The 24,202-nt window shown below is 37.7% G+C and overlaps 1 protein-coding gene across 3 annotated transcripts in view; it reads right to left on the bottom strand.

The window, feature by feature from the left end:
- CDKAL1 (CDK5 regulatory subunit associated protein 1 like 1) overlaps positions 1-24,202 on the bottom strand; it is a 392,748-nt gene that overhangs the window by 238,339 nt on the left and 130,207 nt on the right. For all 3 annotated transcript variants that reach the window (XM_062618034.1, XM_062618036.1, XM_062618035.1), the window contains exon 7: positions 17,805-17,925. In XM_062618034.1, coding sequence (XP_062474018.1) covers positions 17,805-17,925 — 121 coding nt within the window. The remainder of the gene's footprint in view (positions 1-17,804; positions 17,926-24,202) is intronic.

Below are 24,202 nucleotides of genomic sequence, written 5' to 3'. Positions count from 1 at the left end.
TAGCTGGTTCTAGAGTCTGCACTAGCTTAGTTTTCAGTACAGACGCAGACATCAATGCATTATTTTGAATTACAGAGTTTAAGTTAATTCATTAGTGCTGAACTATACAGCTGAACTTTCCTAAAAATGATGATAGTTACATAAATAGCTTAACCTGTAATAACATTTTTCCTCTGTTACTTGAAACTTTCACTTAGATTATTTCTCACCTAAGTGGCAAATTAAAAACAAGACCTTGAAAGTTCTTACATTTTACTTTACTAAAGAAGCATTCCTACTAAAAAAAAACAAAGGTTTCAATATGTATTTAACTTGTTATACCAAATTAATGTATGAATTTACTCATACCTACTATTTAGAAAAGGAACTGATGTATAGTTTTCGAAAAGGGAAAAAAATATCAAAAAACCTAACTTGCAGGGAAAAAAAACTCTACACCAACAGTAAAGGGAGTTCTTTAAGCTCTTTAACAAATGATCTAAAACAAACTGTTGGAACACAGGAATGTGAATGACTAAACAAACCCTTTAGTAAACATTCCCCAGCTGCAGTTTTCAGCCTAATACCAAGTTAAAATGGGGAAACTCCATACATCTTCTGCAAAATGATTAAAATTCAGAAGTAAAACAACATGATATGATATATATGACTCACAAACATGCTCACTGAAAACAAAACCCACTAGACATTTATCTCTTAAAAACAGAAAAGACACCAAGTCTGGCACCATTCTGCAATGCAAGAAAGACCATGTGATACTTAGACACTTGCGTATTAGTTTAAAAATAAGCTAGATAAGCATGTGATGAGTGACAATTTTGTACTTGACCTTTGCTTAAATAGTTCCTTTTCACAAAGTCCACACACATCAACAGAAGTCCTAAAGAAAAATCCTAAGAAAAGCTAACCCCCTACTTTTTTACTTTTAATCCGGTGTCTTGAATAGGAACTCTAAAAACAGTTCTACATGGCTACTTTAGGGAAAACAAAACAAAACAAACAAAAAGTATGTTTTGCAGGAGGAATTTAGAAAAATAATTTTTGTTGAAAAAGCCCTGAAGGCTTCTTGTTAACCAAGCTGATGAAATTCAACATGCTAAGTTACAGAGACAGAAACGTGGGGTGTATATTTCCAGTGGGAATATTTCACTCTGCCTAGCAGACAAGGAATTTGGAAACAGAGTTCCTCTTTCCTGAGGCTGAAGACGCCTAGAGGATTGCACAGGAAATGCTTTTAAGTAAGGAAACAGGGATGCATTCTGCATGGGATCAGGAACGCTTAGTTTAGGGTATTACTTTTTAACGCGCCAAACCACAACAGTTACTTCTGCAGTGAAGGTCTCTACCAGTTAACATTCATAGTGTCTGTACCTAAATCCCTGTGGGTTTTTCTGCTGCTGTTTATGTTTTCTTAAAAATCAGAGAATCACAGAGTGGCTGAGGTGGGAAGGCACTTCTGCAAATCATCTAGTCCAAGCCCTCATTGCAACTATGAGCAATTAAAGCAGGTCGCTCAGTACCATGACCAGACAGCTTTTAGGTATCACCACGGATGGAGACTTCACAGCCTCTCTGAAAAAAAAAAGCTTTTTCTTACATTTAAATAAAATTTCTTGTATTCCAATTTGTGCCCATTAATTCTTGTCCTGTCCCTGGGCAACACTGGGAAGAGCCTGTCTCTGTTGCCTTTACTCCCCTCACACACCAGGTATTTATACACATTGAGAAGATCCCTGCCACCCCGAGCCTGAACTTCTCTTGGCTGAACAGTCCCAGCTCTCAGTCTCTCCTCATGACAGATAATCCAAGACGTTCATGGCCCTTCACCGCTGTCCCTCTGTCTCTCTTGTACTGCGGAGCCCAGCGCTGGATGCAAAACTCCAGGTGTCTCACCATGCTGAGCAGAGGGCAAGGGTCAGCTCCCTCAGCCTGCTGGAGATGCTCTGCTGCATGCAGCACAGGAGACTCTCAGCTGCCTCTGCCACAAGGGCATATTGCTACCTCATGTTTATCATGCACTTTTATTTGTGAAAACAAGCCCTAAAAATGCATTTTGCACATTTTAAGCAGAAGGTAATGACAAATATGCAACTATATTTTAGGCTAATCTCACAGTCAGTTTTGCGCTTTACCTAACATGTATGAACATGTCAGTGGGTGATACTAGGTTTCAGGGGGAAAGATCCTAGCAATATTCCTAGTAGCACAAAGCATTCTTTCAGGCATCTTCCTCTACTTCATTCAGTGTATTCAAGATACAGATTAAAGAGTTAAAAGTCCCCAGCTATTCCTGATGTATGGACTGAAAATCTTCATAAGACGGGGCAACCAACAGTAATTCTGCAGAGAGTAATAAATCATTGTAATAAATCATGACCAAAAAAAGTTAAAAATGAAGAAAATTAATTTTCACTTCATACCACCAACTCTCCATTCTTTTTCATGAAATCAAACCAAATACAGCAATGGCAGAGAAAATTTCTCTCAACATCAAAAAAGTCAGACAGCTAACTCTGTCAGGATGAATCCTGTCTTAAGTAACACTACCACAATCCCACCGACAGGACAGCCTAGTTTCTCAACTCCTTGGCACAGATATGCCAACAGGAAACACCAGCTTTTGGACATGTATTTGTGTCTGCAAGAAAGGAAATTAATGGGAATTACACACAAAGTTAAACTTTTAATCACATAAGCAACATTGCGTAGGTTATTTCATCTGGATTCACATTTCTTGCTGTACAAAATAAAAAGATGAATCCCTGAAGATGGAAATAAATCCAAAAGAAAAGAAACAAAACCAAACAGATTAAATGGAGGTCTTACGACCTGCCTCCCCTTGATATGATGATACATATGAGCTAATACTACACTGTTGACTGTAACTGTCATATTTAGGCTCAATCCATATAGACCTTTCAAGTTTGTGAAGATGTTTTACATAATGACGAGCTCCATCAGACTTACGAAAACACTTCATGAACAGTACTTAAGATGCTGATGGCAGCTTTTAATCTGGGGAGTTACAGACTACCAACATGCTTCATGAGGATACAGTGAAATACCTGATCTTGATTTTCCAGACACAGCACTCAATGTTCATTTGACTGAAGCCTTCCATACATCTCATGCTATTACTACATATTGGAACAGAAGGGAATACAGAACATTCAAAGCCTCATATAGAACATACAAGCCTCACTCGATGCTCTTCAATAGAACAGCTACAGGCATGCTGAAAAAAAATTATACAATTACTGTTTGTTATAGTCTAAATATGGATCTAAGATTTTATTTTCCCACTTTTTTCTTCCTCTCAATTGAGCGTGAACTTCAGTAAAACACAGATGATAAAATGAATAAGGGAACAAATGGCTGATTCTCTATAATGAAAAAGGTAATATGAAAGATCTTCTCTCATCAGTGATTTATCTAGTTCACTTAATCCCAAATACAGCTATGAATCAATCAGTCAGGATGGAACTGTCTCCAGGTACTTCCCAGATCTTCATTTCTGTATTTGCATGCTTCTACCTGAGAAGAAAACATCTTCTATACAATAACCCGAAACAGACATGGTTGTCCACATCATCACTTCATTGGTATCAAGTTGATTGAGGAAGGAATGAAGAAATTACCTTCTGTTTATCATGACATGTTTCAGTTTTGTTTTCAGTTTGTTTTTTACCCCCCCCCCCCATTGTGTATGGTGTTCTGCAGCCCAGAAGTGCAGGAACACCTCAGAACTTCTGGGGATCTAAGGACCCTCAGTTCTTAACTAAAGCAACAACTTGCAGAATAATATGCTGATCCTGAAAAAAGCAGAAACTCAGGTCATTCTCATTTATACTAACAGATGCTTAGAAAAACGTATGTTTGATTTACTGGATGAGATTGGTCTTGGTGCAATAGGAAAGTTAAACTAGTCAAAAGGATATTTAAAGCAAGTATTTCAATAAGTTTTTATTAAGCCACCCTGCTGGAGAAAAAGTTATGTGTACACAAAGATTTAAATTTTATTGCCTAAATTCCACAACTGGGGTTAGGGGACCCTTCAAATGTCTCTTTGAAACTAATTTATTCCTGGTTGTCCTGGGTTCAGCAGTAGCAGTCACGTTTCTCCTTCGTGGTAGCTGGTGCAGTGCTGTGTTTTGACTTCCAGCCTGGGAACAGTGCTGGTGATACCGATGTTTTCGGTTGCTGCTAAGTAATGTTTACCCTGACCAAGGACTTTGTGAGGCTCATGCTCTGCCAGGGAGGAGGGGAAGCCGGGAGGAAGCAGAGACGGGGCGCCTGACCCAGGATAGTCAAGGAGGTATTCCATACCACAGCAAGTCATGCCCGGGGTGGGGTGTAACTGGGAGTTACCCGGAAGGACACAGGCTTCTGGGTCGGACTCGTTTCTTGGCTGGTGGTATCGTATTCTCTTCCCTTGTTATTTTCCCTTATCATTGTTGTAGTTGATAGTAGCGGTGGTGATTTGTGTTGTACATTGGTTGCTGGACTGTTCTTGTCTCAACCCGTAGGAGTTGCACCCTTTCAATCCTCCTCCCCGTTCCTCCGGGAGCGGGGAAGGGGAGAGCCCTGGGGGGGGGCTCGATTGTTGTCAGCCCGGCACCACTCAACTGGGAGTGAGTGAACAAGCTGTCTGGCTAGGGTTTAAACCACGACATTGGTATAAATAGTAACTTCTCTAACATGCACTTTGTAGTAAAAGCAAAAGGAGGAGGGGCACAGAAATCTGCTCTAAGCATTTTATATTTTTCTAGACTATCTGAAGCACAACTAAAACTATTACTCAATTCAGTGTAACCTGTTTTTACAATTAGCAATCTGATTATTTCTTTTCAATTATCTGACATTTCAAGAATGACAGATGAGAATAATAATGAAGAAACCATGCAAATTGTGAGACTTTTCAATGACATTAACACAATTTTTTTTCTCAATTTTCAATGAGAAAAATTTCAACTCACCCCAAATAATCCAAATTTCAAAACCTATTTGCCATATATACACGTAAAGGGATATATAGTGCAATTATTACAGAGATTGTGTAAATTATCATACAAATAAGGACTTTGAAAGCTGACAGATTAAAACCTCACAGCTTAAAGTTCAGCATAAACATCAGAATTAAACAGTGTTAAATTCTGAACATAAAGTAGCCATATAAAGATACTATCACACAAAAAACACTTGAAATAATATTAATAATCTTGGAACATGTTACATAGGATTTTGTGCCACCTACATTACTTGCCAAACACTATCTTAATATTCAACTTTTCAATTATTTTTTGTTTTTGTTTTTTTAAGGTACCTTTGCTTAAGTGATTTTGCTCTTACATCATGTACTGATGATCACAGCTAAAATGCTCTATTCACCCATATTTTTCAAGTCCTATGAAATCACACAAGTCAATCAGAGCACCATAAAAAGATGCCTTTATGTTCTTTGACAGATAATGCAAGAACAAATTCAAGCACAAGCTGCTGCCTAATTCCATTTCTTCTTTTTACACATTCCTGAACACCTTTCCCTGTTAGGACTCCAAAAAAAATTCTACCTTGACCTAAAGGGGCACAAGAGACGCTTTCATCAGACCCTTTGACATCCCATTTCATTTTTAGTCACATTTAAGAAGTCACACCAACACTAGCAGAAGAGGTGGTTGTTACTGGGCAACTAAACATTATCAGATTCAGCTTATGAGCAGTAAAGCCACTGGCACTTCGTTTTAAATGCTTAAGTTGTGTAACACTTTAAAATAGGCCATTAACCCCCCCCAGAATTATAAGTATGCAAAAGCACACACATTTCTCGTAGTAGCATTCAGTAAAACAGCATATTTTTCCAAGACAATGACTTCTCTAGTGCTTGTCTTGTTTTTCTAGTTTTGTTTTTTTTTTAATGTGAAAAGCTGGGACTAAAGGGAACACAATACTAATTGTAAGTATGACATATGAGATTATTTCTCAGTATTTACTGTAATCTGAGAAATGAAGAAAATGTTTCTCAGGATTCTGTCCAGATTTCCCTTAGGAAATACGTATGTGGGCGTTAAAAGATGGGACGCAAATGAATGCTCTTCTCAACAAGGAGGAATTTATCTCCAACCTCAGAAAGCGTATTGATGTCAGAATTACGGATATACGAAATTGCAAGCAACTTCAAAACAATCTCTTCTCATTCAGCCAGACTAGGACATGTAGCTTTTTGTGTGATCCAAAACCACTGCTGTATGTAAGCATCTGCCAAAGAGGCAAGCAGGAAGTTGCCTTACAGTTCCATGTACTGACCTGTAATCAGGTTCCAGTATGTTAAAGCTGTCTCATTATCTGAATCCGTCTTCAAAAGAATGAGGATTGTAGCACTGAAAGGAATCACCTGAAACTAAAGGAAACTACATACCATGGTTACACAAAACAAAATCAAGCTTGTTTCCCTTCCACAACCTTTTGCCCACATAACTGAACTTGAACAGTGGGGATTGCATTAAATTCTGGTGCTCTTCCTCTTGGGTTAACAGAGTAAGAGAACTGTGCAGTGTGGGAAGCCACCTAGTGACAAATGAGTACAAATATGCCTGAAGCTGCCCAAAGTTTTAACAAGATGACGCAGATGGAGCATGTGATTACTCCTGTTTTTCCTCACTGACTTGCAAGTTGTGTGGCGTACTGGAGTTTAGAGAATTGCACAGTGATTCCTGGCAACTTTTATGAGTCTTCCTGAATCTTGCAAGAGAAATATCTTGTGAAATATTAAATTTTCTGAATATGAGATGTCCAAGACCAAAAGGAAATGTATCGAGATGTATAAGAAGAAGGTTTGATGCACATTTTAAACTCATGATGGCACTATAGGCAGAAAAACTTTAAAATTTGTGTTGCTGGAAGGAAGCAACCTAAGGGATGCAAATGTGCAAGAACGGAAACAATCAAAACAAACTGTTTTCTTCTAACTCAATGCAAACATCATTCAGCAGACTCAAAAAAAGAAGCCTTCATGACACACAAAATAGTTATGGACTTTATATGTACTTAAACAGCATTTCTCACTTCTCAGAAACTGGGAGCTCAAGAAATAGCATGAACACAAAATATTGCAGAAAGAATTCAAGACCAGTAATTCTTCATGTGTACACACAGTGTGTCATAACGATTTCTGCCTATGACAAAGAACTTTTCCAACATGTGTCTTCTGACTCTACTGAAAAACTTCCCTGCATGTGAACAGCGTATGACTGGAGTATGCAAAGAGCCAAGCGGATGATGCAGATTAGACGCCAATTTACTCTGACATATCATCAAACGGCACCATTGAAGAAACGTGCACAAAATTCATCATCATAAGAACAGGGGTACGAAAAATAAGTGCTACAGTACAGTTGGCAGCATTAGCAGATAGTGTGGAATAGCTGTTGTATGTCGTTTTCAATATAATAATGCCAATGAAACAACTATTTACTGGAATAATTCTTAGGCGTCATATGTCAGCAAACTTAATGAAGGATTGGCTGAACATTTCCTGGAATAGGACACAATGTATGCTATTCATTAAAAACATGCTTGTTCTAGATCCATTCACACAGCGTTTAACAGCAGCAATGAAAAATACAATCCGAGAAATGAATACTAGTCTTGAAGTCATACTACAAACGATGTCACAACTGCAGGTATTTGATGTACCAGTGAAAAAGTCATTTAAAGACCTTTTGAACTTTTAATTCTTTTTTTCCCCTGCTCGAAATTACTCTTAGCAGGGGATAAGCTTTAATCTCTGCAGGGAGAGTAAAGAAGCCCAGTTCAGGGTTACTGTGTCATTGAATTAAGGCAGCATCACATCACAGAAATTCAGATGTTGAAGCTAATGGGTTTCCACACGTTTGTACTTAAAATCCCATGGATAGAACTGAAGTTCAAAGAAGTGAGTTCAAGCACTGACTCTAAAAATGAGGAAGTAGTAGTATCATAAAGAGAGTAACAGTGTCAGAAATCATGAAGACAAGTACAAAGCTGAAAGACAACAATCGAAGCATAAGAGAAAGAAATACCTCCTTTCAGGCAAATACTTCATGCAAAGTTTATAGCTCGATTATATACCTAATACAGGTATGTAATGAACTTTGTGTATAAACATCTTTCTTTTTGTGAGGGAGTGATTATCCCCTTTTTGCGAGAGATAATCTTGAATTCAAGGTCATCAGCCTTTCAGGTTAGCAGGGTAGCAGACACTTCATATAATCATACAATGGTTTGGCTTGGAAGGGAAAAGTTCATCTAGTTCCAACCCCCTGCCATCACATTTAGTACTCAAAGTAATATTGTGTAATACAGATCAGCACAAACGGCAGAACTATCATGTGCAACAGTAAACAAAACTGAAGACATCAACAGCTTCCACCTTCCCAGCAGCAGAAGGGAATTTATTATACTAAAATCCAAAGTCCAAAGTTGACCAGACCTAATACTACTGTGGAATGAAGAGGACCACAGCCGCCTCCACCAGTATAGCCAAAGGCGTAACTTCTGCCCTCAGGTGTTGATTTCAGTGAGCAATTCTCACTAATTGACACTAGAGGCTGGAGGGGTTTGGCACTGGAGTACAAGTCTACCCTACAGAATCAACTAGCAGCCTTTTGATGTCTGGGGAAAGACAAAAATCAAGCTACTTCAGAGAGAGGAAACAATTCTTTCCTGGCCCAGTACAACTTGTTTCTTTTTTGTTTTCTTAAATTATCTTTCTACATAAGCTGCACAAGGAAACTAAGCAGCAAAATGCTGTATTTCTCACTCATTCTGCATGAGGAAGTACAGGTGAGCAGACAAGTTCCCAGCAATGGGGACACAGAACAAGACACATTACTACAAGTACAATAGTTGGTAAAATGAGAATGTAAGCCACACCAATGCGTCACCTTTTTATGATAAATACATTTTTTTCCATATTCTCAGTGAAATTGTTACCAAGCAGCACCTAGCGATTTTGTAGCAGACTGTTATAAATAATTTCGTATTCCCTTCTCCAAATGTAAGTTATTTTAATTGCAAAAAATTGATGATAACTAAAAAAATCTTTCAGCAAGCGTCATCAACATGGTATTTCAATATCTCATTAGGGAATAACAACCTTGGATGTGAGTTACAGTAAGTTGCAGTGGAAAGAGACCTTAGGCAAAAAAGTAGACTGTTAAAGCTTTTTGTTGTAAACAACTGTTTCTCTCTTTTCCCCTCTGTTACAGCAGTGTGGTTTCTGCATTCATTGCAATAGTAGCTTTTCAAATTTTATGATTAAAATGAAAATGCCTTCCATATAGATATGGACAACTGTACCTTCTATCATTTTCATCACATGAATTATTTTGTCAAGTGTGCCAAAGCAGAACAGACTGATGTCTGCTATGTGCATGATTGAAATACATGCTTAGCATCTAGCATAGTTAGAATTCTAAATATATGCACATGCAAATATTGATTAAAATATAAAAAAAACCCTAATGCAGAGGTTTCCTTTCAAAAACACATACACTCTCATTCAAGACTTTCCACCTTTTCTGCTTTCTGAGGGTACTGACATGATACAGTCTGGCATGTCATAGATGTTTGAGCTAAATCGATATGAAAAATGTCTATTTAAATATTATAACCTAAGGTAGGACCCAAGTAATTGTATCACTTCATATTTACTGGGGAGTTGGCTCTAAGCATTTATCTTAAATTCCAGTAAAAACCCCCATGCTATAATACGTAATTATATAATTATTATAATCTGAAGAAATACTACTCTGCATCTCCAAGCATAATATTTAATGCAAATCAAAAGATATATTGATCGTGTACTCTAAAATCAAAATCTTCTTTTAACTGCAGTGTCACTTAGATGAGTATCTGGAACAGTTAAACATGAAAATATAGAAAACCTGTATTTTATTAATGAACAAACTAAATCAAGTAAATTGAAAATATGGATTTCATCCTTGTAAGTATTCGGTCAAAGGTTTTGTTACAAAATATCAGATCTGCAATTCAGACTCATTATTCATTCAAGACAGGGACAGCAGCATCTTAGGAGAAGATGGTAATGTTGAAAACACTGCAGCACAGTTGAATAGACAAAAGCATATAAGCAGTTGAAAAAAAAACAACAAGTCTATCACTGTCAAACACTAGGTAATCCAATTTTTTGCAGACCAGAAAGATTTCCATCTTCTGTTTCTCTCTCTCTGTTTTTATCTAGAGAAAACATTGTACTAGGGCATAGACTTGACTACACATCAAGTAACCACAGAAAGCCAAAGAAACAGTGGTGGTTCTGCTGAACTGATGAGTTTATTATGGAAACATGCCACTAATTGCAGCACAGGAGGGCAGTGGCTTTACAAACTCTTAGACTTAAGCCACACCATCTCTCCTGAGCAATCAAAGATATTTTGGTATGGTTTCCAGAAAACTCATCCCAGTTACAAAGGAGTCAGAGATCACAAGAACACAACAAAGCTGATGCAAAGGTGGCTCACAGGCATAGATGCTGTTTGCTATATGGCACGAAAAGCTATAAACTCAGCCAGTTCGCTTAGCCAAAAATCTGGACAGTCAACACAGGCCACTACAAGAGCTCAGGGATTTAACAGTCACAATTAGAACCTCTTTTTATGGCTTTACCAAACAGTAATTTGCTATGATAATAAAAAAAATTCTACTGCATCCTAGTTGATCTCTATGCCACCTTGCTAAACATCTATTTTAAATCACTTTTCAAACAGCCTAGACCATGGTAAGTACCCAGTTAATCAGTACAAAGTGCTGCTTTATAATCCATGTCCACCTTGTTTATCACCACATTTCCCTTTCTTGAAGGGAGCTCCACAGTGCCGAATAATAGTACGGATCTGCAGTCACACTGGCATACACAAGCCTCATGGGAATGTGGAAAATAGTATAACACAAGGGTAAGAGCAGACTTACAGTGAAGAGACACTGTGAAATGGTACAGCAGGAACAGAATATTGTGGCATCAGCATTACAAGCCCAAGCCATTGTACCCATTCATCATCTTCATGATACAGATGGACAACTGACAATGAGGTGAAACAAAACCAAAAAAGGCAGACCCTAAACTTCATCAGACCAGCCTCCCAGCTCTGTGTCCAACAAAGTTCAGTCCTATGTCATGTGCCCCTGGGACTTTGCTTCTGCACCTGACCCTGGTTAACACTTGACTCACTGTAGTAGTCAGATTAATAACCAGATGCATTAATTCATTGACAAACTGTACTAGCACCCAACAACCTCAATATCTCTCCCTGGAGTATCTTATGCTAGCAAAGGAATAAATACTGCTCTAACTGGACTCTACACATCTGCCAGCAGACTGGCATCAAATGATTACAAAGCAATGATTATTCTTCCATCAGAGGAGGCAGAGCCACATGTTCCTCTTCCTGATCCTTCTGTTTGTAAACCCTCATTTCTAAGATGATTCCACTGCCTCCTTACCTATTGCCATATGGGGAAAGCCACTGATGTCTTGTTCATGAGTAATCTCAACCAACTGCCACAATCAAATAGACAGAATATGACCTGTTTTTAATACCGAGAGAAGCCCAAAACATGTGATGACTCAACGAAGACTACCTACAGCAAAATGAATCCATGCATGCCATCAAAGACTTTCCAGACCTCTTACCAGCATTACTTTACCTTGGGAGTTTTTGTAACATAACACCTCACAGGTATCTAGTCATTAACCACCAAAAGTAAGGACAGAACCATCTAGGGCTGTAAAATATTATACAGTGAAATAGTTAACTAAATCAAGTATTTCAGATATCCATATTAAAAAAGCTATAGAATGGAAAGCATTTAATTGAAGTTTATGCCCTCATTTTTTTTTGCACAATTAAAAAAAAAAGAATTAAATACACTTTCATGGACATACAGTGTCAGGGTATATTTGATCCTAAACACATTTTGAAATGCTATACACAGAAAGACTACTATCTGACCTCATATAAAACTAAAATGCAACTCTCAGAGCAAATTCAATCCTCATACTCCCCAATTCATCGTAAAACTGAAACTACTCCTTGCAACAGAATATGATGAAAGAATAGAATATTAACCTTTCGCAATTCATAACCAGGGAAATATTCCTGCCTGAGAACATCAGGACTGACAATAGTAACTCTATAGCTTATTTTTTAATGATGACTGTTTGGTTACTTGATTCATAAAACAAGTACTGTAAGTAAAACTACTTTTTTTTTTTTTTAAATTGTTTTGCTAGATTCGGATCAACCAGAAGCTTAGAAACATTCTGAACAACCACCACTACAGGACTTCAAAGCACAGCCTTAAAAGCTTGACAAAATCAGCAAGAAGCATGAAGGACTTCTAAAGAAAGCCCCAAGCACTACTATCCATATTTTCCCCCAACATAAAGTTTGCTAGCAAGGACTGTCCCATGACCAGAAAGTTTGCATTTCTTCGCCACTGAGAGTACTAAGTTTGAACTGTTATGCCTTAATCGGTATTTATGACTCAGAAGTAGATCTGAAAATCTCTGAAATAAAAGTAACATGCTGATCTTCTGCAAGATACTCTAGCACTGCAGGAACAGCCTACTGGGCTTGGCTAGGTGGGTAATTTTAATTTGCTTTTCATTTTCATATTTTTTTTAAAAGCCCTTCTCCCAAAAGAAAATATATGCAGATGTGCAGATTGAGAAGAGGACAGTGCTTCCACTGACCTCCAGAGTTTTTTCAGTAAGACTGTGGCTTTGTACTCCGTCAGAACTACACTCAAATCCAAATGTTCAGTTTGCTCGGCTGAATCTTAAACATCTCCCTGCCCTCTGAGTAGCTTAAAAAGGGAATCTATAAAAGTAACAAGAGAATGAGACTATATCGAACTTTTACAATGTCTTCAAATGAGGGAGAACAACAGGAAAACTTGGACAGAGACTTGGCCCTTTGGGTATGTTCATATTGCAAATTTAACACTGGTTACACCAGATCGCAGCTGTCAGGATAGCCTAATGCAAGCATGCGCATCAGCAGCAGAATAACCTGCCTGCTCCAGAAGGAAAGAAAGAGGCAGAAACTTCAGAAAGAGTATACAAAGCACTTCAGTGAACCTACATGCAAACACACCCAACAGGAAGTTCTACTGTGGGTTCATATTCAGCTCATATTACACTCCTCTCATGCTTTCCAAGCATCTTAACAAAAGTACAAAATAGTAGTGTAAAATAATAATCGTGTTTGAAATGTATGTGAGTGGCAGCAACTTGGATGTAAGGGAGCTCAGGCCGTGCCAACATCACAGACAGGTCACTATGTAAGAGTACAAGCAGCAAGTTCATGATACAGAATTACTTAATTAAAAGGTGGAAGACCAAGTCTCAATCCTATTAAAGAGAGCTAAGTAGCTACATAGGTTATGAAACTGGCACTAATGAAGATTAGATCACAAGGAGAAGATTCTTCCCTAGACTAAAATGAAGCTATAACAAAAAACGGATTTGGAAACATTTCTCTGTCTTCCTTCAAACTAACAGAATAATCACATTAGGAGATTAGTGAACAACTTTATGCCTTTTCTCTAAACAGCATTCAACATGCTATTCTACTATTACCATGCTTGTTCCAGTATGATGATCTGTACGATACCTGCTTAGGTCAAATAAAAGTGAAAGAGATTGAACCAAATGCCTTTAATTCAAAGTAGAAAATTATTTTGGAGGACACAAGCAAATTACTGTTTCTAACCTGAGATCCACTAATATCGCTGCAGAACTTGCTAGATACTAAGACAACTATCCAAGCCCTGCTGGAATCACCAAATTATATTAACTGCCTATTCCACAGAAAAAAAAAAAAAACATGAATAATTGATTTTGAAAATATTGAGGAATGTTTTCTAAGTTATAACAGAGAAAGCAAACAATACAGGAAGAAAGGGTCACTTACTCCTTAAGGGAAAGTTACAGAGGTCAACTTTGTATGAGATACTAGGATGGTACAGATTCCGTATGTATTCGGCACATGGAAAAATTAAGATTCGTTAACATATCTTTGTGTGCCATAAAAGGCTGGCAAGTCTCTTGTGACCCCTTTCTGGTACTCACCATGGTCTCTGCTGACATACTTGGAAGCTCTAAATATTTTGCTTCTGGGATGGAAGGTTTTCTCTAGAGTCACAGTCTATTGACAGAAACCACTAACTGCCTTGGTAAAACAAAGAGATGAAGATAGCTTGGATTTCTAAATGAGAAAACAGAAAACCTCAGAGCAACCAAATTAACAGTAGGAAAAAAAAATTGTCCATTACTTCTGAAATAAAAGTCCAACAGTAAACAAGATCCAGGTAACTCTAAGCAAACAGCAACACCTTTTTATAGCTGCCACTAACGTGCCACTGTGTGACAACTCTGAGCTGACTCACAATGTACAGAAGCAGCACTTCATAACTATCCCATACATTATGGGGTTTCATTTTGTTTTGTTATTATCATTATTGGCTGTATACTGTAGTGGAGACACAAATGTTTGTCCCTTGATAAGACAGACTTGGTTCATGCAAAGGAACAGCTGAGGAGGCTCATGTACAGCAGCTGTCTGGGGAAAACACGCACAAAGGAACGTGCATACGTAGGCATTCATTCGTACATAGGCAAGTAAAAATAATAAAACACAGTTATACAAAAACAGAACCCTTCAGGACAGGAAATGTTTTCTCCTTCAGTATTGAGAGCAGAAGGAATCAATAACAAGAAACCTCAAGTCAAAATTACTGATGAGAATTTGACACCCTCTTGAGTTAAGAAACAACTCTTATTCTAGTGTTGCATTTCAACTGCACCCAGATTCTCAAGCTCAGTTGTGTAAGAATGAGAGATATCTTCACAATCCGCTTAAGACTCCCAAAAATAAAGTAGTCCTACTGAATTCTCAGAAGAATACTTCCTGCTAGCAGGTGTCTACATACATAAAGGTATTCATACTACAGGAGAGGGAAAGGGGTCAGCATGAGCCATCAAAACACTTTGGGGCTAAGGGATACACATGTTCCCACAAAGCTTTTTCTTCCCAAACAGAATTACAGAAGAGGCCAAGAGTTTATTAAGATCCCATGTGTATATGGTAATATGCCACCACCTGTCACTGCTCTGTGGGTACCATCAGGCCCTAACTGACCTGACCAGCTTCAGTGGCTCTCTCCACAAGCGCCAGTTAAGCTCAGGCCTGTGCATCCAGTCCTGGTGTAAGCTTAAAAACCATGCCTGCCTCCAGCCCTGTGCTCATCTCCAGGATGGATCTCAGACTTGTGTTATATATCCTGCCTGTGTTGGTGGCACCCTTGGGTCCCTTCCTGCCCTCCCTCACAGAGCAGCACAAGTAGGGCTGCTCCTGAACACCATCACATAGCACCAGACAACTCTTATTTCCAAAGAGGAAATCACTATTTTAAACAAACTATTTCCTGCTATTTTAAGACCTTGTAGTCTGATCCAAATTTACTTCTCAATAAAGAGCACTGTACCAAAAACTAATCTTCAATGATTTCTCCTGTTTTTACACAGAGAAACCAGCTCAGATCAAATACAGTATTGTACTAAAAACTGCCATAGCCAGACTTACTAAGGCAAAGCTGACGAAACAAATACAGCCAAGTCACAATGAGTAACATGTACTGTGTCTTGTTCCTCACCAATTGTATTTTTATATTTTCAGAAACTGTTGAGAACTGCTGCTTTTCTAAAGATACACTTTATTTTTCAAACCCAAAGTGGTAACCAAAACAAGTCATCTTCAATACACAGGCGGAGGGGCTGGGTAGGGGAGGCGAAGGGAAGGACAGGAAACACAATAAACTTATTTCAAGAGAGACAGGATTCCCTGAGCATGCAATATAACATAGAATGGGATGTTAGTTAATTTAGATGTCTTATACAACTGACTCGTTTGAGATTTCAGAATACTATCGTCTTCTTAAATCATTTTATTTATTCTCTGTGAAGTAAACATATTTTTGTGGTTTCTACTATTTTTTTTTTTATTATCCTATGGTATAAAATATATTCTATTGACCTGAGAACAGCCATAAATAAGCAAAGTAATTGGTGTTTGCAAGCTATCAGGTTCCAAATAAAAGGTTTTCCAAAAGTAACATCTTAGGGAGATGTTAACTGTCTGCAGTTTAATCAACTTTGGAAATGATTTTTTAAAACCCAGTATGAAAATACATACGTTCAAAATAGATTAAAAAAATTTCACAGACTCTTATCAGCCAAGGCTAACAATATCCTAGCATCAGAAATAGCAAAACACTTTACCATCTTCAATGCACTACTACAAATCAAAAGACATGTCAATAAGACCATGGCTCAGTTAGTTTACATTCTTGACAACATTTACAACTAGAAAGATACTGGAACATCAGAGTGTGAAAAATGCTAATGGAAAAGGAAAAATTATACCATGGAAAAGAACACTTTCCTAATGGTGAAAAGGATTTTGTTCACATGGGCACAAACAAGATAAACAAGAAAGACAATAAGGGGGGAAAAAAAAAATAGAACACCTAAAGTAATTGCACCAGAAAAGTTCATACCCAGACTTTAAAAATAAAAATAAAAAAATCAATAATGAAACTGCAGTTTCAATTCAGCAAGATGACAAAATGTCATCCACATTTACCTGAAGTCAGAGGAAGAAAAAGCAACCACACTAAGCCCTGAACTAATATTCTGACTTAAATAGCACATTAGGTTTTACAGCAAATTATGAAGGCAGGATTGATTACTTAAAGACAAGGAATTAAGAGAGAAAAAGGATAGTAGCAAAACTCTTCTACGAAATGTTTGTGAAAGTCCTAGAATAAACCCAAAACAAAAAGTGCTAAGATCTACCACATTTTTTTTTTTCCTTAGCAACAAGTTCACGCTCCCCTGGGATGCCTAGAGCAATGCATTTTATATTTTACCACCTGGGAAATACAACATAAGTTGGAGAAGATGGGAAGATCAGAAGAAGAGGGGTGGAGGGGTTTGTTTGTTTTTTGTTTGGATTTGTTTGTTGGGGACTGGGGGGATTGGAGGGGGGGTATTTTTGCTTGACTGATTTGTTTTGTTTTTTAGGAAACTGACCAAATGGGAGATAATCAAGAGGAGTTTAGAAAAGGAAAGCATCAAGGGAAGGAAGATTAAAATAGAATTCCTGAAAGCAGAAATGCAGAACAGAGAAGTGGTTGTAGTCTTATGGAAGAAACGGGCATCCAGAGTTGCTGGATAAGCAGAGAGAAGCTTGTTCAAACAAACAAACAAAAAACTGAAATATAAGCATTATAATTCTTTACAAACATATTAGAGGGCCAAGAAGCAAATAATTAATTTTGCCATTAATACATCTGGCTGGGCTGACAATCGGGTGTTTACAGAACTTCACAATGTTTAAAGATCTTAATGAGTTACTGACGATATTCCAAACTGCTTTCTTAAAACTCAAAAGAACTCTAAACCCTTTTTTCTTTTCCAGTTTTCTTAGGGTTTCTTCTTTTGGCAAAGAGATGAATTACAAAGAGGACTGCATGACTGTAGGCAGCCCTGGAGCAGCAGAAGTCCTGTGCTCGAATAAGAAGTGACTTTCCAGAAAGAATGCCATTCGAAATCTTCTGCTATTAAAAAGTGGTCATCCTGCCTCCTTCTGTGTAACTTAGGAGTAACACACTAGGCCTGCAGAAAGAGACAAATCGAATTCCTCAGCAACACTCGGTGTTTTATAAATTTGGAAGATTCTTACCCTGTATTGATGGAAATTATTTCTATCAGTGGATTCTTCCTAATCTTTGGCAAATCCAGTCGTGCTCCCCCCAGACGTTTTCCATTATCCTTTTTCTGACCCAGCAGTCTCACAGAATGACCTTCAAATGAAGCACAGGAATGCAGTCAATATAAAGCAGAAAACCATTGTACTAATCCTGATTTGCTCTTCTTCCAAAGAAATGTTTATACTTCAAAAGATTGAAAATGAGAATGAGATCTAATAATGTATTTCCACCAGCTGAAGCATTTGAAGAGATACTGACAGGTAAAATCACGTTAAAATGAGCAAATTATTTAATCCAATTATCTTTCACGTTTGTATTTTCTGGTTTATAGTAATAAAATTATCTAAGCAGTTTTATTTTCACATTCTCAAGCAAATATCATAGTAATATCCTGTCATATGGCAGGATTTAAATCTTTTTCCCCAAAATTTAATTCAAAACTGAATTAGTGGGTAAAACAACCAAATATTTTTTAGTTTGTTTTAGGGAGAACCAACGTATTTCAGTCAAAGTTACCTGATTAAGTCTAAGGGAAAGTGCTGCGAAGCATATCCTGATACCACGCTCATGGCTAAGCTGATTACCAAGATTTACACACACTTCTCCCAAACCAATGAGACTGCAGGTTAGAAAACTACCTCACAACTCCTTTCCTGAAGCAGAGAGTAAAATTCAAATAGTATCACCAACTGCCTACCACAGTACATCAGTCATACCACATCAAATCCTATGTTCAAAGAGCATAATGACAGGTTTCACTAATATTCAGAAGCAAGATCAAACAACAAAACCCAAAAATATATTATTGTAACAGATAATGTAAAATGGGCCAAGTTACAAACATAAGACTTGCATCATTTATTCCACAAAGCTTAAAATAGGCTAGAGACAGCAGGGAAAGCTAATGCTAGATGCCTGAAAAGAGGTGGAAAGTAACCACTGCTTGGAATGGAGGAAAGAGAGGAAGCATGTACCTGCTGAAGTTGGAAAAAACTCTTTGACAGTACATGAAACTACAGCTACAATCTGTCAAACACTTCAGAAAAGGAAAAATAACCCTAAAAAGGGAGGGGAGTGAAAACAAAGGATGAAATCATGAAACACTAGGTGAACCACATCCAGCCCAAAGTAGATAACCAATTCAGATCAATCAAACACCATGTTCAACCAGATCTCCTAACTTACACTACCAACAGCAATTTAAACTACTAATTAATCTATCAGGTGAAGTCTTTCTCCACTACTTGTTTTGAGGAGTCATTACTTAATTCCCGGATAATGTGGCATTCATGCAATGAGTTTATTTCTATGATACAGTAACAACAGCCTGGAAATAAACGACTACTTCTGGCACACCATTGTTCTCAGGTATTTTAAGATACAGAAAAATTCTCAATCAAAAATGTGTTCTAATGAAGAACTGAGCAGGACTGGCCTAATATAATAGTTAATAATAAAATAAGACATCATAACATCAACAGGAATTATAAGACATTATTTTTGCAGATGCATTTGACAGATTTCATTACATCCTGCTGTGAATTCAGTAATATGGTAACTGCTATTAACATTTGCTAAATTATTCACTTCTACCGTTTCATGACAAGAGCAGCAATAACTTTGTCTCACAATACAATGTTATTTTCCAATCTAATTCTTCATTAAGGAGTCATAAGCACAGTACCGTATTATTTACTTGTATAACAAAAGTGATTGCATTATGGCAAGTATAAAAATTAAACTTGAAGCAGAGAACATTCCTTTCTGTGTTTCCTAACATTGTGGTTTATTTGGAATAAACCAGTATATCCATTTTTAAACTATTCAATTGCATTACCATACTAAAATTCTACTTGGATTTATGGTTGAAAACACAGTGGAATAATACATGGTAATCTTAAAACAATCAGGATTGATAACATGAAAACAAGCTACCAAAACTTAAAATTCATAGATTTAGAATTGGAGTCAAACCACCCTTTTGAAATTTTTCAAAAACAAAACATAACCAAGCCACCACAAAAAAAAAAATCTGTCCCCCAACAAGTAATACTTAAAGAGCACAGAATCAGTGAATGTGTACCCTCAGAAGAACAGCCATGAGAATTACTGCTCTCTGACTTAGCTCATTCTCTTCTCATATTGGGAGCATTAATCAACCATGCAATCCTTTTCATGGGTCTTCTGGAAAAAGAGTATCCTTTAGACTTAGACTACAGAACTGGTCACAAACCTATCTGAAATTTGTCAAAGGACTAAAAATTAGTAAGGAAGAAGTGAAATGGAAATAATGACAGACCTGTGCAGGAAGCACAACTTTGTAATCCATTTTTCTAAGGAAAACAGGGACAAAGGAAAAAAAAATAAAATTAAAAAAAACTAAAAAACCTCATACAAAAAAACAAACCACATTATGGTAGACTAGAAAATCACGTTCACCAGAAATAGCACTACTATCTTCCTACAGACCACTGTCTTTCAAATGCTAGGCAGGTTAGCATATACATTGGAAAATAAACATAAAAACTTAAGACACACACACTACAGAATCACAGAATGGACCTTAAGATCATTCAATTCCAACCCCTTGCCATGGGCAGAGACACCTCACACTAGACCTAGCTTCTCTTAGCTTCAGAGACCTTCTTAACACAGGAAAGAAACCCCAGCTCTGTGATCACCTCCCATGTAATGCACTGAATGCTGATATCAACCCCAACCCCACACCTGAGCTCAGCAAACCTATGGCTTGGCAATGAAATACAGCTGCTTATTTTCACATGAAGCATGGCAACAGTTTTCTCCATATTCTGAACGGCAACAAACTCTACCTAACATGAGGCTTTGCAAAACCTGTGTGGTACTCAAAAACGGAAATCCCTGTATTTTTCACTGCAGAAACCAGAGGACAGAAAAAAGCAGTACTGGAATATGAGTTTTAGCAGAGAGCTTAATGCTTCCAAAAAGCATGCAGCATGTGCATACCCAACTACAGGGATCTGTGCTGCAGGCACAGTTTTTTACTTTTTTACTAAAAAAAAAAAAACCCTCAGTTACAGTATTCATGACCTTAAATCCTTTTTCTCCTACTCCATACAGGGACTTATTTTGTTTCATTTTAAGTAATCACTAAAGCATCTGTTTACAGCATTGTTGCTATTAATAAAACATAACTTGATAAACACTGAATCATACTTTTTCACATGCTCTAGATCTTATTTCCTGATACTTATTTCAAGAAAACTTAAAAATATTTTGTTGTCTTCAATAAGGAAAAGGCTAAGCAACATTTTCTTAGCTGTCTAACCAGCATTATTAAGCCCACACCAATATCAAGCATAAGAGAAAAAACAATCACTTTTAAACTCATTTATGATCTCCTTTCAAAGCTTAGAATGGGGCAAAACACTGCAATCAAGTTATACTTCTAAAGCATTTTATCTGATTTAAGTTACCTTCCACTTCTCTAACAATGAATGATCTATCTCAGATATCAAACAAAAAACACTCCTTATTTTGGCGGCTCACAGGAAGATGCAAGCTTTGAAACACAGCTCAATGACAAACAGATCTATTTGGGTTATATTTGAGAGCCTAAACATTCTAGTCCTATAAACCTCTTCTGCCATAAAGGTAACTTTTCTGCTTACACATAGGCTACCAGCAGGTAAAATTCTATTAGAAAACCATGCTTCAGAGCAGTTTTTCTCTAATTAGTAGACAATTAAAGCAGATTATGACACAACAGTAGTACTAACCAAATCCAGTGAGGAAGCTTATAGAGCAGAATCACTCACAGCAACTCTAAATGAAATGAAGCTAGAGAAACAATTTTAAATGAATGAGAGCTAAGTTTTCAGAACTGACTAGTTAAACTTAAAACTCATCTTTACATGCAAGACCGTAGACAAAATTCACATTACTTGGCATTGTTCACAATGAGGATGAGGTTGGAATGAATTAATCAGGATATTAGATCCTATTGTTAGTCTAAAAGAGAGCTTTTGAATGTGTCATTTTGATAAACCAGTGTGCAGAATATCTTCAAGGCATTTATTTTTCACTTGTTGAAAAAGATAATAAAAAGTAACATAGGATTAATGGCATGCACATGAACCTTTAATCACAGATGTATATGCTTCTAGACTGCGATAGAGAATGCCTGATCCTGAAATACAAATATATGAAGGGAAAAGGTAATGGAATTTCTTTACCGTAAGACTATAACAACATTAAATGTGCTGTGAGCCTCAGGCTATCATCAGACACCTGTGACCTAGACCCACTGAAGCTTGTTAACAATGCTAGAGGAAACAGATTCATGTTGGACTGGTATTTTGCTAGTTTGATACGAGGATAAATGAGGGGGAAGTGGCCTGGCTTAGTCATCCTTAGTTAACTTCAAGAACTGCCTGTCTATCTGGAAATATCTATCAGGTATTAACAGACCTACTGTATTTCATAAAAGTCAGCTTCACTCAGCCTATAGGCTGGCGCCCCTCAGCAGCTGGTGGGAAATATTATCTGCTTGAAAAAGAAGACTTCCACTGAGGGTCCCTCCCCATCCCTTGCACATCCCACTGGAACTACAGTGTGCCACCGAAACACAAAACCCAGCCAGACACAGAGCAGTGTTTCTTAGCTGTTAGCCTCAGAATTCAGTGCAGCTATCTCAAGCATCTCAAAAACATGAGTGTAAAGAAATCCTCAAAGATGCAGGAAACCCCAGCTTTGGCAGCAACAATTTCTATTGTTTTCAGCTTTTCTGTTACCCATTCTTTCCCTTTCCCAGTTACCTCATTATGCTTAGAGGTTATTCACCATTTCCTGAAAGACATTTTTTTTTTTCCTCACAAGAAGGAACTTGTACTGTTCTGTACTTCCCAGCCATCTCTCACCAACCTGTCTGATATTCTCCAGCATCTTCAGGGTAAAGGATTAAGCACTATTTCATGTACCCTGCACACATTTCCTTCCACCATGATTTCCTTCTTAATGAATACAAAGTTTCCTTTCCTTAAGGCTAACACTGGAAAAAAATGGCACATGGGAGCAGTATAACTAAGGAAAGTAAAGCCATATGAAGGGAAAACAATGTAATAAATTTCTCCAAAGAAAAACAAAAGGAGTAAGTGTAAAAAAGAACCAAAAGCAGCGATGAAGACTGAAAGGAGCATCAAGTAAATATAGAAAGTGAAAATAGGAAACTTAAAGTAACAAAAATGTCAAGAATATAAAGAGAAAATAACAGCTGAAGATGATCAAATAGAAAATATGTGTAAAGGCAGGAAAGGCAAACAGAAGAGGCTCTTACAAAACTCCAGTACTAGATTTATTTCCAGAGTTGTGTTCTTCTAAGCCCTCTAACTACTGGGTAAAACCAACCTTCTAAACAAGTTATTTGGGATCTTCTGGCCAGACTAACAGAAAAAAATATCATCTGAAATACCAGGATGCAACACAAATTGCCTAACACACTCTACAGCTAACCCAGACTGTTACTCATATTTGAGCCCAAATCTTTTTGATTTGGAGGTGCTTTAAACCCAGACGTGGTAAACTCACAGTAGGGAGGAAGGCTAAGAGCCTGAGCCCTCATCTACCTCTGAAGGAAGCAGCTCCTGTGCAGCAAGGGCAGACCCTAAGCTGGGCTCCCATCTTTTCTCCCTGCCCTGCAGCACAAACAAGCTATTCCACAACAGACATGACTGATTGCAAAGGAATCCCTGAGCTCTCCCGAGCAATCACATGCTGCCAGACACGCACAAGTGCAGAAACAAGGACACTAACCAGCTCAGGGTTTTGCTGCGTGAATGTTCCCACCCAAACCAACCCCAGCTGGCCAGCAGCAGGTTAGCTACATAGTGAAGGCATCCCTGAGCATCAATGCCAGGATTTCCCAGGGCAATTAAATGCACAGAGCAGAGAAAAGCCAAACCTAACCGGTAATGTATGTCCTGCTTCTGGCCAAGCGACTAATGTAAATTATTCCTCCTCTACATCATCAAAGTTGGGGATATTGTGTAACAGTCAAATTCTTTCAACTGATGTAAATCAGGAAGCATCCCATGGAAGACAGGAACAGTTCAGACCAATGTCAGACTTACTGATCTTCCTCTGTGTGCCACAGCACCACAGATAAAAGCATGCTGTAGGCCTGGCAACCAGTCCCAGCAAGTTCCTGATAGCAGGTGGCATGTTTGACACAGTCTCTGCAATTCAGAACTCTGTGATAAAATTATTGCCTTCCACCCTACACTAACTCAAAAAAAAAACTTTAGGGAAACATGCAGGTACTACTGAGGATACAGCACATATATGTTATGAGCTTGAAATGCATACATCTCCTAAGCCTTGCACTTGGAATTAG

Source organism: Pezoporus occidentalis, unplaced genomic scaffold (genome assembly GCF_034315485.1).
Source record: "Pezoporus occidentalis ecotype Australia unplaced genomic scaffold, CSIRO_AGI_Poc_V1 ctg2, whole genome shotgun sequence".
In the NCBI taxonomy this organism is placed as follows: domain Eukaryota; kingdom Metazoa; phylum Chordata; class Aves; order Psittaciformes; family Psittacidae; genus Pezoporus; species Pezoporus occidentalis.
The sequence above is the reverse complement of the archived record's forward strand: the minus strand, read 5'-3'. Positions and strand labels throughout refer to the sequence as shown.